Source organism: Pelodiscus sinensis, chromosome 5 (genome assembly GCF_052426305.1).
Source record: "Pelodiscus sinensis isolate ZL-2025 chromosome 5, ASM5242630v1, whole genome shotgun sequence".
In the NCBI taxonomy this organism is placed as follows: Eukaryota; Metazoa; Chordata; order Testudines; family Trionychidae; genus Pelodiscus; species Pelodiscus sinensis.
In genome coordinates this window covers 58030437-58044981 of record NC_143056.1, presented here as the reverse complement: position 1 = coordinate 58044981, position 14545 = coordinate 58030437, and the positions used below count along the sequence as shown (strand labels likewise).

The following is a 14545-nucleotide window of genomic DNA, read 5'->3' as shown; positions in this document are numbered from 1 at the left end:
AATTCAGTGTCAGAATAATCAGTAATCGCTTGTAAAATGTTCTCAATTTAGAGAGACCATTTTAAGAGAAGCTTCTCTGTCTACAATTTATTTGGTCAATTCACACTCACAAATAATTCTAGCAAACCCTTATGCTGTAAATGATTAAAAAAAAATCAGTCATTGCCTGGTAGAAATACTTGCAATTCGAACTGATGAAATATTTATTTTGTTAAAAAGTGAATTTCTTTTCAAGTTAATAGCAAGACTTCCTACAGAAAAGGCAAACATTTTGGAACCTGTTTTAAATCTGAAAATTTAAAAAAATGAACATTTGAAGTCAATTCTGTGGGAATAAAACAAATAATTGTAATGTAGGAAGACTGTATATACTCATGAAGGGGAAAAAAACCACCACCAACAAAAAAAAAACATTTCTAAAAGATTCTACTTTCCACAGACCAAGATTTCATATAGGTGGAATGGGCATGTATTAGAAAGTAAGCCACATTCATCTGTGCCCCAATCCTGCCAAGAATTACACAAATGTCTAGAGCCCTGCATGGATTTGTATCCATATCAGTATCCATAAAAATGAGCTGTGGATATCTGCATTATATCTGCAGTTATCCTTATCCCAAATGTCTATAAACTTTAATCATAAATAGTCCTACTGTAGTCAATATGCTTAAGTCTTTACAGAATCATAGTCTTAACTGAAAGATTATAAATAAAATATGTATGAAATTTCTGGGAAATGCTAACAAGTTTAGCTTTGCAAAGAACATCCTGAAAGCATCTTGTAAATTTTCAGTTATTAAGGCTATGGTTCTGCAGAGACTTAAGCATATTAGATTCAAGTTTTGTTTGTTCATAAAAAGATCTTTGGAATAAAGTATACACATACACATATACACACACAAACCAACATTAGTCCCAAGATTATTTAAAAAACAAAACAAAAAAATTTAATTAAGGGGCCCACTATAAAATTAAAGGAGTGACTCAGGTTAGAAGACCTCATCTGCAAGAACATAAAATGAATATTTCTTTAAGATACTAATGTCATTCAGTGGTAATATGAAGTACATTTTTGAAGACTATTAAACAATGCTTCTGGAATTTTAAAACTAATTTACTATATGATCAGAATTACCATTTTGTGTCCCATGCAGACATCATCATAATTATAGTTACAAGTAATGATTTCTGAAAAAGTCAGAAGTCGATAAGGCTATTCTAATCTATATTTGAAAAAATAAGAGGTTTTGTGATAGATCCTAAAATCCCTATATCACTTATGCCACGGTGTCACAATGGTTTCTACAGACCCCATTGTGAGTAGGGTTGCCAAGACTCCAAGGATTATGTCATGTGATGAAATATCCAGGAATACATCCAACCAAAACTGGCAACCCTACTGTGGAGGAAGACCATTCCTTTGACTATAACACCAGCTGCAGCGTCCAACTTCATTGACTTGAGGACAGAGTCCTGTTTCTTTCCAGAGCACTAGCAAATAATTTCATAGGGCTATAACAACCAAATCAACTTGTTCAGATTAAACAAACGCTTCTTGTCCATTTGCAGAAAGAAGAGGTGCATGGGCTAAGACTTATTATAGATTCCTAGATACAACCGCATCTGCTCCAATACCACTGATAAGAGACCAAAAACTTCAAGATCTCTACCAAGCATTCATAAAACTCAACTACCCACCGGGGGAAGTTTAAAAAAAAAAAAAAACAGATTGAAAGGGCCAGACAAATACCCAGAAACCAGCTACTTCTAGTTAGGCCCAAGAAAATCAACAATAGGATACCACTTATTACCTATAGCCCCCAACTCAAACCCTTTTAGCACATTATCAATAACCTATAACCTATACTGGAACAGGATGCTACACTCCAGGGGTATGTCTAGACTACATAGCTCCATAGCTGTGCCGATCAGCTGTTTGGTGGCATAGCTGGGCAGTCTGGACGCGCCACGGTCAACAAGGGAAGCCTTTGTCAACCACTCCAGTATGCCTCGTGAAATGAGGTTTACCGGAGCGGTCGACAAAGGCTTCCCTTGTCGACCGTGGCGCGTCCAGACTGCCTCTCTGTGCCGCCAAACAGCTGATCGGTACAGCACGGCGCCCATTTTGATGTAAACGAAGTGGCGATTATTTAAATCTCTGCTTCATTTTCCTACGTCTAGTAAACTCATCTATATGGCTCTGTTGACGGAGCCATGTAGTCTAGACATACCCCAGGAGTCTGAGTGACAGACCTATACTCTTCTATAGACAACCACCTAACCTCAGGAAGATTCTTACTAACAACCACAGGGTAAACCACATTAATACTAACCCTGGAACTTTCCCTTGCAACAAACCCCATTGCCAGCTTTGGAGACACCATCACTGGACCTAACCATGTCAGTTATACGATCAAGGGCTCATATTCCTGTATGTCCAGCAATGTGATATATGCCATAATGTGCCAGCAATGTCCCTCTGCAATGTATATTGGACAAAGTGATCATTCACTTTGCCAGAGAATTAATGCTCACAAGTCAGACATCTCTAGACAGAGAAACCTGTAAGCTGATATTTAAACCAAACTGGCCATTCCCTTAAAGACCTGACAACATGCGTCTTACTTCAAAGAGACTAACACCAGATTATAGAGGGAGACTTCAGAACTTTTATTTATGCTAAAATCTGACATGTTGCGAATGGGCCTTAATTTAGATGATAATTACCTTACATACTATAGACAGACAGACTCCCCAGCTTTTGATATTTATAGTAATTCCAGATTAGCCACTTACTTGACTTTTACAATAAGCAATGTCCTCCTTCCTTGTCTCTTCCTTGTCCCCTCACCCCTACCTTCTATTCTATGTAGCTGATTTGTTTACTTCTTCATTGTATTCCTCTGTTATATAATGGTAATGCCATTTCACTTTCAGAATATGATCTGAAGAAGTGGGTCTGCCCCATGAAAGCTCATCACCTAATAAACCATCTTGTTAGTCTTTAAAGCGCTACATGACAGCTTTTTTTGTTTGACCAAGATCAGACTAAGTGCTACATAGTTTTTCCTTTTGTTTTAGCAGGCTCAGACTAACACGGATACCTCTCTGTTACTATAGATTCTATTTTCAAGCATGTAAGGCCCTTCAAATGGCATTACATAAATTTTACCCAAAACAAGGAGTCCTGCAGCACCTTATGGCATATCTACACTAGAAAATAATTTCAAAATGAGTCAAAATGAAATAACTCTCAAAATAACAATCAAAATACAGTAAGCTTCCGATAATCCGGCACCTTTAGGACCCAGGGGGTGCCGGATTATCAGATATGCCGGACTATCAGAAGGGGGGGCTATGAAGGGTCTGGTGTAGGGTGGGAGGGGATGCCACCCCAGGCCCTTCATAGCCCCCCCCTTACGATAGTCCGGCTCTGCCCCAGGCGTCCCTGATTCAGCCGCTGCTGGTCAGTTTCAGAAGCAGCTGAATCGGGGATGCCTGCAATAGAGCAGCTGGGGTGCTGCCGGGTTGGTCCCGCAGCGCCGAGGGGCAGCGCTACAAGACCAACCCCGCAGCACTCCAGCTGCTCTGCCCCAGGCGTCCGGATTCAGCCTGCTGGTGAAACTGACGCTGCTGGTCAGTTTCAGCAGCGGCTGAATCCCGACGCCTGGGGCAAAGCAGCTGGGGTGCTGCCGGGTTGGTCCCGTAGTGCCGCCCCTCGGCACTGCGGGACCAACCTGGCAGCACCCCAGCTGCTCTGCCCCAGGGGTCCTCAAGTCAGCCGCTCTGAAACAGACCAGCGGCTGATTCCAGGAAGCCCGGGGCAGAGCAGCTGGGGTCCTGCCGGGTTGGTGCCGCAGCGCCGTCCTTTGGCGCTGCGGGACCAACCCGGCAGCACTCCAGCTGCTCTGCCCCAGGCGTCCCCAAGAGCAGCTGGGGTGCTGCCAGGTTGGTCCCGCAGCCCCGAGGGGCAGCGCTACAAGACCAACCCAGCAGCACCCCAGCTGCTCTGCTCCCGGCTTCCCGATTCAGCTGCTGGTCAGTTTCAGCAGCAGCTGAATGGGGGAAGCCTGTCCGGCTGCCCCAGCACTTCCGGGTTCCTGATGGTGCCGGACCATCAGGAGTCCTGGAGCATTGGATGCCGGACTAATGGAGTTTTACTGTAGTGTGTTCCCTCAACAGAGGAGCATCAAAATTAGTCAGAATTATTTCCAAATAGCACATCTATATTGACTGAACTTAAGAGCTCCTGAAAGGACTCTGGGGACAGCACCAGGAGGGCAGACACTTCTTGTGACTACTTGGTCAGGAAAACTGCAAAGTGTCTCTCAGGAGCTCCACTTTACGGTTGTGTCTCATGCGCCACTCCTCCACTGCCTCCCCACTTGCTGAGTACAAAACAGATTCAGTGTGCTCGTTTCCCTTGCAGATGCCACACCACTCCAACATGGAGCCAGAGTTGTTGCAAAACAGTACCAGGCTCACAGGCCTTGTGCTGCATGTTCTGGCGCAGTTCATTCAAACTGCCCACATGCTGCTCCAGGAGGATGACGACCAGCCTGGAGGCCCTCATCACCTACGTGTTGTTGCTCTTGCTGCTGCAAATGCCTCTTAATCCCCTGGACACCATGGACTGCTGCTTCTGGAGGAGGGAGACCAGTTTGGATTGGTGGGGCTGCATCGTCATGCAGCGATGGGACGATCAGCAGTGGCTGCAGAACTTGTGCATGCAGAAGGCCATCTTCCTTGCAGCTCTGCAAGTGGCTCACCTCTGCCCTCAGATGAAAGGACACCCGATGGACTCGTCATCCCCATGCAGAAACACATTGCCATTGCCCTTTGGAAGCTAGTCACGCCAGACAACTACCGTTCCGTTGGGAATCAGCTTGGCGTGGGGAAATCCACACTTGGGGCTGTGTTCCTGCAGGTAGCCAAGTCCATCAATCATGTGCTGTTACAAAGGGTCATCACTCTGGGGAACGTGGACAGCAACACATGGTTTTGCTGCCACAGGCTTCCCCAACTGCGGGAGGGAGCCACAGATAGCACTCACATCCCCTTTCTTGCTCCCAACCACTGTGCCTCTGCAACAGGAAGGGGTATTTCTCCACCATGCTGCAGTCCCTTGTGGATCACAAGGGTTGCTTCACCAACACGCTGGCACTCCCCCCCCCCCCCCCCGACATCAAAGTTGGGGAGGTGGACATTGTCATCTGCACTCTGGGGGATGCAGCCTAACCCTTGGTCCCCTGGCTCATGATACTCTAACACAGGCAGCCTGGACCCTTCCAAGGAGAACTTCAAGGCCAGGTTGAACAGGTGCTGCATCATCATGGAGTGTGCATTTAGCTGCTTAAAGGGGAGGTTCAGGAGTCTCCTCACCCAGCTGGACCTCAGCAAGATCAACATCCCCTTTGTGGTGGTGGCTTGCTATGTGCTCCACAACCTTTGTGAGGACAAGGGGGAGACTTTCTTGCCAGGGTTGGGGACAGAGACTGAATAGCTGGCCAGAGCATACAAGCAGCTGGACACCAGCACTATTTGGCATGCACATCAAGGGATTGTGCTCATCAGGGAGGTCTTGAGGGGAGAGTTTCAGCCAAGGCCACGTGTGAGACTTTTAGACTATCAAGTTATACACGTATTAATAATGTAAGTTGTTACCGTTTTATCCCTGAGTCGTTCTCCGTGGATAAGAAAATCAGAACAGCTGTTTTCTTCCTGTTGAATATCTTTGAAGACTGTGACACAGCTTAGTCCACCTCCACCAAGTGGTAACCATCCACCACTTGAGTCATCCCGGGTCATCACCACAGCTCGTACTCGTGCATAACTATTACTGAAAGAGATGTAACACGAACAAATTAGTTTTTCCCATAAACACAAAATGGCTAAGCATCCAGTCTTATTTGAAAAACCAAGACCATTAATAAAAATAAATGGCTCTAAAGTGCTTGCTGCATTCACAACAGTCAACAAAAAAGAGAGCAGAAGCTACATCCTGAAAACCTGCCCAATACTGAACTTTTTTATATGCTTTTATTTTAAATCTAATTATTTAAATCTTGTTTTGCATGCATCTTCTTTTTCTTGGGCACTTTCAATATAACTTATTGTCATGGTAAATATCTGGTGATCAGAGGCATTAGGGATGAAATCTTACCAACCAACATTAATGGTCAGTAAAGATATGAAAGGATTTAGAAACTATACATTTAATGGTCCAACTATATCTGAGAAGAATCAGATTCTGACTGAAGAAAACTATCGTATATACTTGAACATAAACTTGTTCATTTATAAGCCAACCTTATAGAGAACTTAGAGAAAAAATGGTTTAAAAAAAATCCAGTGACCCATTTGTAAGCCAACTCCAGTGTACAGACTTCCAGTCTCAGCTCATCAGCTTCAGCACGGGCTGAGGGACATGCAGTATACAGGCATGGAGCTTTACAGCTCCCACTGGCTGCTGTTCACTGTTCCCAGCCAATGGGACCCGAAAGGCCCCATGCCTGAATGTCCCTTCAACTCTGCAAGCAAATAAATCTCCCAGCGCGCCAGCGGCTTACCCTAACAGGTTAGAGCCAAAGTATGCTGATCCCTATAGTAGATGTAGTTCAGGACTCGCTTCTTTAAAAAAGAAAAAAAGTGCTAAAAGTTTATTTTTATTTTAATTGTATCTACATGAGATTTGACCCTTCCACTTCACAAAGTGCTAGACTTTAAAAGACAATAAAAAATACAATGAACGATAGTACTAGGACACTGGTGTCAGTCTGCTACTGAGCAATTTGAGCTCATCATGCATGTTGACCCCCTGGACCTCCTAAGTGTCTGCAAATATAATGTGCAGAATTGAAATCATTAATAAAATTTAAATACCCTGTTATCATCCCAGATGTGCCAATCTGCAGGGCTTCTTCGAAATAAACAACGAACAATTATAATCTAACAGGTGGCATTCCTCTATAAAGTTCTATGGAATCCACAAATTACAGTATTTTCTAAGATTTTTGCACTAGAATTTTAAAACAAGCAACACTGAAATAAGAATACCGTCTCCTTATATGCAGCATTTAAGCTTAGAGCTGTTGAATATGCACAAGCAAACAATAATTGTGCTGCTACTCGTGAATTCTGCATCCATGAGAAGTAATAGAATGGCGAAAAAATAAAGCAACACTAAAAGACATGCCAAGAGGCAAGAAAAAATGTCCAACAAGGTGTGCTTCATTTCCTGAGCTGGAGAAAGAGCTCAATGATTGGGTGTCGACAAAATGGGTACCTTCTCACTAAAACTCAGAACAGTAAACTTCAGTGACTGTGAGCTAACAGGTTCTGTGCCTGAAGACATGCCACATGAATAAAATGTCCCAGCACGCCAGCAATTTGCCCTGCTCCCACTGGAAATTGAAGTTTGCTGACCCCTCCCCTCATGGAAAAATGCAAGTAACACTGCCCAGTTCATAAGCCGACACACACGCTTCACAAGATTTTTTCCCCCCAAAAAAAGTCAGCTTATGAATGAATATATATGGTTATTATGAAGTGAATCTGGTTTCCACCATCAGTTGTACAGAAAGGTAAACAAGTGAGAAAGGGCTTGATCCTTCTTCGAATGAGGCATGAGCAGGACCATGTCCTAACCTAGGAAACCTGGTGTTTTTCCTCCCACTTTGCTTTACAAACAATATGTTTTCATGAATCCCACAAGTTATGTTCTATAAGCAACAAACAGCATAGGGCCCTAAAAAATAAAGAAAAAAATCGTAATTGACAATAGATATTTTTGCTGAACTATGCAATTTCCATGAACACCTAAAATTACTCGTTGCTAAAATTGCATTTTTAAGAGTACTAAACTTTTTTTAGGACCATTTGCTCTCAACTTTTCTATTTGATACATGATGAAATGTACTTTAACTTTACATTTTGCATAGGCTTTTTAAGAACTGTAATACAGAGAAATGTTTACAAATAATTTAAAAGAATACTATATTAATTATTCAAACATCTCGGCCAACTTGTTTTGTTTTTTAAAAAATAGGGATGTAAGCGACCACTTGTTTCCTCCCCTCCGCTGCTGGTTGCTTCCAGGGCTCACTCTACATGAAGGGGGCGGGGCTGTTGTTACCTCTCATCTGCCACTTTGAAGAAATGTCTGCAAGGAGGCGCATCAAGGACCCTGAGGTGAGAGCGGGGGGAACGGGACATTGGTCCCGGGGGCGAGTGGGGGGGTAGGGCAGGATTGGGAAGACTGGATCGTTAGTGGGCAGGCTAGTCCGGAGGGGCTGGACCGGTGGGAGCGCGTGGGAGAAGGGCAGGATGGGGGGGGGAGGGAGGGCTGGACCATTGGGGGGGGCGGGATGGTCCGGGGGGCAGGGGCTAGACCGTTGGGAGTGAGTGGGGGGAGGGCAGGACTGTAAGGGGATGAAGGAAGTGGGGCTGGACAATCCTGCAGGGAGTGAGTGAGAAATGAAGCCCATAGCGGGGGAGGGGGGGGGGATCTCCTTTGGAGGGGCACTGACCCAAGGGGCAGCACTGGATGATGCTGGGTGGGTAAGAAATTAATCCAAGGCCAGGGGGATCCCTCAAATCTGGGCACTGGTCCTGGGTTTGATACTGGATGATCCTGGGGGGAAGGGGTGTGTGAGAGAGATGCAATCCATGGGAAGGGCAGCTGGTCAAGGGAGTGGTATTGGAGGAGGGACTATAGAAGTGCCAGCAGGCTCAAATAGTTGACTCATAGTTTCATCAAAAAAGATGGGAGAAGCGTTTGAGGTGTCACCTTGAAATCTCTCCGATTCAGTAGGGCTGGCCCTACTGATTGAGGCATCCCTATACTCAGCTCTTGGATGAGAATTTGCAGACCCAGCATGCCTGTCCCTACCAAAAAAACATTAGCTTCTACAAGGATAATTAGCAAAAATACCATCTGATAGGAAGCAAAACATTGCACTATTGAAGAGGGGCCTCCATATGTTTCCAGCAACGGTGAGAAAATAAGCCATGGTGATTTGGGGGCTCTCCCTTCCACTGTGCTTTTAATGACTCATGACATGGGAAGAAAACAGAGACATAGTTTCTATTGTGCCTTTTGTATCTAAGTTTGCCAAGTCAAATAGCTCTGATTCCCAACATTGCAATGCCTCTTTTTTGAGTCAGAGACTTTGCTTTATGAAGCAGTAGAAAAGCATGGGGGTCTGCCATAATGACCAGATGTCAGGCACTGGCAGCTGCGGTGTGACTGGAAGCTGTCAGGCCCAGCTTCTGTTTTTCTAAATTTTGTTCCTTCGGTTTCCTGGGCAATGCCGGGTAAGTCCAGCTAGTTACTACATAAAATACAAAGTCTATAGTATTCACTTTATATTATTTTTTATTACAAATATTTGCACTGTAATAAGGAGAAACAAAAGACTTTTTCTCCCCCAGTTTCCTTCATACAAGCACTGAATGCAATCTCTGTACTGTGAAAGTGCATTGGGGGAAGGAGGGTTTAGTAGGGATGTGAATGTGTACCTGGGTACACAGTTAACCGACGAGCGCACAGTTACAAGTGCGGGGAGGGAAGAAGGGGAGAGGTGGGAGCCGGTGCACACTGGGAGCCAGCTTTTAAGCCAGCTCCCACCGAGGTGCCTGCCTCCCCGCCTACGCTTCTACTTCCCACAGAGATAGCAGCGTAGGGAGGTGGGGGAGAGGTGGGAGCCAGCTTTCAGGCCAATTCCCTGTGCATGCTGACTCCCTGCGAGCACGGACTCCCCACCTTTTCCCCTGCAAGTGAACGTGTAACAACTGAACATTTCAGCGGTTACACATCTATACAAATAAATGCATTTTAACATCTCTGTAAATGGAAACAAACTTTTCTGTCTTAGTGACTGGCTGAACAAGAAGTAGGATTGAGGGGACATGTAGACACTAATGTTTTATTTTTGAGAACAGTTAAAAGAACCTCCCCCCAATCTATATTTGTAAGGTGCTCTGCAATAACCAAAAGGTTAAACTTACAGTATCTTCTGAAAATACAGCAGAGATGCCTCATGAATTCTCATGCCATTAGAGTTATTGTTCCCTAAAATCTCTAACACTTCATATGTTCATGTGGCCTAGAACTTTATCTACATTTGGGAATTTTGGGTATAAATTTCTACTGGGTGCTACCAAGGATTATATAGACAAGACTTCAAGATCCTTCAAAATTTAATCTTCACTCTTAGATGTAGCATGTCCCACTCATATCCCTTTTCATACAAGAATCAAGAAGTGTACGCATAGGTGTCCCCATTCCTATGGGTCACCCTCAGCTGGGACTGACTCTTCTCCTCATACACTGATCAGATCCAGCAGCTCCATGGTGCTCCAAGCAGGGGAGCATTTGGAGGGATGGCTAGGCATGAGTACCTGGGAAGACACCATGAGACCACTGCATACTGAGCCAGCACATGGCAGGGTGTCTGGGGGGGGGGGGGGGAGGGGGGGGGAGAGAGAGGAGAGAGAACAAAAGGCTTTTTTCATCAACAAAACTTGCCAGTGTAGACCAAGTCTCAGTCTCACAAGAGCCATCACAAACAGCTAAACAGCAGTAGCAGCATTACCAAGTCTTTTCTAAAACTCCCTAATGTGACCCTAGAGTCAAAGATCAGTTTACATAAATTATGAATATACAAATTACAACTACAAGGACATGGAAGCCGTAGGTAAGAGGATAAGAATGCAGTTATCCGAGATAAACACTGAAGTACTGTTTGTGAATTAAACAGGAAGATTCATCTTGAGAGTACAACTACACTCCCTTGGTACTAATTTAAAAGATACTAGTTTCACACACAGTAGAACAGGTTTCTCTCTCTAATCTGCAACTTATCTGCGGTATCCCCATTAAACTGGAAACAAAAATCAGTTTTAGTTCACCATATCAGAAACTCATAAAATGTCTTGAGTTCTCACTTGATAAAAGATCTATGAGATGTGATTACAAAGTAGCTTCCTTCATTAGTAATATAGATCTCGGAAATTATATATGAAACAAGAGATAGCAGGGAATAATTAGCACGTCAAATGTAACTATTAGTGGGCAATAAAACATGCAGATATAAATCTGATCAAACCTTTTAATTTCCCTTAATATATACAACTAGAATTCACCCACAATACAACAAATTAAAAAAATGTTTGTTTTGGATATTATGTAAATATTATTATGGTAATAGCCCAAAGTGGAGTCATGGTCCAAATGTAAAGGGTGCTCTTCAAACATAGAAAAGAGGAATCCTTGCCCTCAAGAGCTGTGGGATGCTAGACCAGCCTCTGGCGCATGGACTGGCTCCCACCCGTTGCCTTGCACCACTGCGTCTGTGGCACAGGCAGCAGCACGGGGTGGCAAGTGGCTCCCCTGTGTGCTCTTTATTTAAAACTTAGACTGGCGGGCTGGGACTGAGCCAGCCTGCCAGACCAAGTTTTAAATGCAGAGCTTGTTGGGGGCGAGGGGAAAGAGAGGGCAGGGGGGAAGGAGTGGGTGTTGCGTTTAACCAGGACAGTTAACGATAAGCAAATCACTTCTCAGTTACACACAGCCAATAAGCCACTAATATCCCTAATAGTTAACATAGTACAAGATGAATTTCTGTAACTCAACGGTTGGCATATTATGGCAAAGAAAGTTGTTATTGGCTAAGCGTTCAATTTGTCAGGGAAAAGTCAATTCGTGCAATGGATTGTCGAACCGATGATGCTTTTTCACTATGGTGGAAGAGGAGAGAAAAGAAGCTTTTATAACACAAAAGTATGTGCCAACTACAGGACTGCCATACAGAAACATTCTACATTCTCTAGATTGGAAGCTCAGAGTGAGCTCTTCCTGGATCCACACTCTCTACACCTCAGGTTGGTGTTTTATAATCCTATTAGTTTTTTGGTGTTCTATTGGGGGGAGAGCAATTTAAAATACTCTTGTTTGCTCTTTGGGAGGGACTGTTAGAGCTATTCTTCTGTCTCTTTACAGTACCGGATATCCAAATCAGGATAGCACTTTGACTGCCAACAGATAGGACAGGGGAGCCTTTATGTATTTTAGAAAAGTGCATCTGGCTGTCCACGAGTCTGTTTGTTCAAAAACTTATCCTGAACAGTAAGAACTAATACTACCAAATTTGGTATGCAGCTTCCTCTTATTCTGACTTAAAGCAAGGTCAGGGTTTGGTTGTGCCAGGAAAACAGGAAGACCCTGGAATGGGACTATTTTCCATAGCATGGAAAGTGAGGGGTCTGCTGTTTGGACAGATGTGGTATTGAGTGACACCACTGGGGCAATGAGCACAGGTAAGAACTATAGGGTACATCTAAACTACATGCCTCCGTCGACGGAGGCATGTAGATTTGTGTATTCGAAAAAGGGAAATGAAGCCGCGATTAAAACAATCGCGGCTTCATTTAAATTTACATGGCTGCCACGCTGAGCCGACAAACAGCTGATCAGCTGTTTGTCGGCTCCGCGCGCTAGTCTGGATGCTCCCCTGTCGAAATGAAAGCCTTTTATCGACATCCCCTGTAAGCCTCATCCTACAAGGCATAAGGGGGATGTCGATAAAAGGCTTTCAGGTCGGCGCGGCACATCCAGACTAGCGCGCAGCCATGTAAATTTAAATGAAACCGTGATTATTTAAATCACGGCTTCATTTCCCTTTGCCTATCAGTCTAATCTACATGCCTCCATCGACGGAGGCATGTAGTCTAGACACACCCATACTTCAGAGTGTCACTATTCTGCAAGGTGACAAGAGTGGCAAAGTGGGACTGGGACTCACCATCTTCCTTGCCACCAGACTGGGTAAGTAGCCCTCCTGCCCTTGGCCACAGTGCTGGCCAAAGGAAGAGAGCAAAGGCCCCAAGCTGGATAGGGAAGGGAGAAAGGACCCTGGACTGGACTGGACGGGGAATTTAAAGTGTGCGGAGGGGAGAGAAAAGGCCCATACCAATTAGGAAGGAGAGTCGGGAGGTTGGGGGAAAGGAGGGAGAGAAGGCTCTGTAAGTTGGGATCGGAGGGGGGGAGAGAGGGGAGTGAGTGAAAGTTTGCCAGATGGAATCTCCCTGCCCTGGACCCCTCCTCATCCTCTAACCCTCAATATCGCACTCCCCCACACCTCCAGCCTCCTACCCTTCTCCTGTACTTCCTGTCCTGTCCTGACTCCTGCACCCCCAAGACTGCCAGCTCCCTGCTCTGAAGGACCTGAGCGATGCTGGGTATGTTTCTAATTACATACACATTAGAAGACAAGATAAAAAAGTTGTTGTTTATATAAAGAGTATCATATTAAAACCAAAATCTAATCGGGCAAATCTACTGCTTAGGTTAGGTGAAGAGCTGTACTTGCAACAAGGGTTGTAAAAATTAATTAAAAAAATAACAGTAACCACTAAAAATCATAGCAGTTACACGGTTACATGTGCTGCAGACTTTGAGGTATAAAGCTTGTTAACCACCTTGCAGGGAGCCAGCATGTAATTTATGGCGAGGGGCCGGGTTGGGCCTGCCACAGACAGGGGCAGTTCCAGTGGACCCAGAGCAGTCCCCTGTCTGTGGCTGGTGAGGAACTGCTCCAACCCTTTCTGGTTAACCAGTTAACCATTTGTATCCCTACTTGTTATAGTGTGTTGGTCCTTTGGGCACATGTGTGGAATGGGATGTTTGCTTTGGGTATGAAAACCTTTTAAAATAAAGTTTTGGAGTGGCAGACTTCAGATAAAAGACATGACTTAAGTCCTAAAGGAGATGTTGCTTAGATGAGCAAATAGAATGTGTCAGAATAGCTGCATTTTCCCAAAATCCTGTTTTTGGCCTAGCTATGTTGGTTACCTATGTGATTTCCTCCCTCACTGCACAGACACACATTCCTAATTGACAAAGGTATCCTCAGTAATTTTTAAGTGTAAATGTAGCCTGAAAAAAGTCATGTGACTGCAGGATGAAAACAAGATGTCTGCTATAAAAGAGGGAACCTACTCTCAGGTAAGGGAGAGGTCAGGAGTCTTGGCAATCCTGAGGACATTGGGTACTTTGGATGGCAACCAGCTGTGGGAAATGGAGTACATGAGCCAAACCAAATCCAAGTATTGTTAAAAGAAAATACAAAAAGAAACCTAAGGTCTGGTTAGAATTAGGGATGTAAGCGACTAGTGATGCAATCTGCCGCTCCCTCCTCCTCCCCCGCCCTTGCTGCCTCTATCTGAGACAGGCAGCAAAGGGGGTGAGGGCAGGAGAGGTAGAGGCACAGCAAGAAATGGTGCAAGCGGGGACTGAAGCAGTCTCCGCTCACACCGATTCTGCTGCAAATCTTCTTTTGAAAGAGCCTTGGCAGGGTGCTTGTACATTTCAAAAGCAGAAGCCCAGCAGGGAGTGCTTCTGATGTGCCTCTACCTCCCTGCTGGCCCCCTGCTCCCTGCAGGCTTTTGTTTTCTGAAATGTACAAGAGCCCCAATGGGGCTCTTGTACATTTCAAAAGCAGAATTGCAGCAGAACCGGCAGGAGAAGAGATTGCTTTAGTCCTTA

The 14545-nt window shown here is 44.7% G+C and overlaps 1 protein-coding gene across 3 annotated transcripts in view; it reads right to left on the bottom strand.

Annotated features, from left to right (window-relative positions):
* SPRED1 (sprouty related EVH1 domain containing 1) overlaps nt 1–14545 on the bottom strand; it is a 118653-nt gene that overhangs the window by 54220 nt on the left and 49888 nt on the right. For all 3 annotated transcript variants that reach the window (XM_075927035.2, XM_075927036.2, XM_006132697.5), the window contains exon 2: nt 5665–5839. In XM_075927035.2, coding sequence (XP_075783150.1) covers nt 5665–5839 — 175 coding nt within the window. The remainder of the gene's footprint in view (nt 1–5664; nt 5840–14545) is intronic.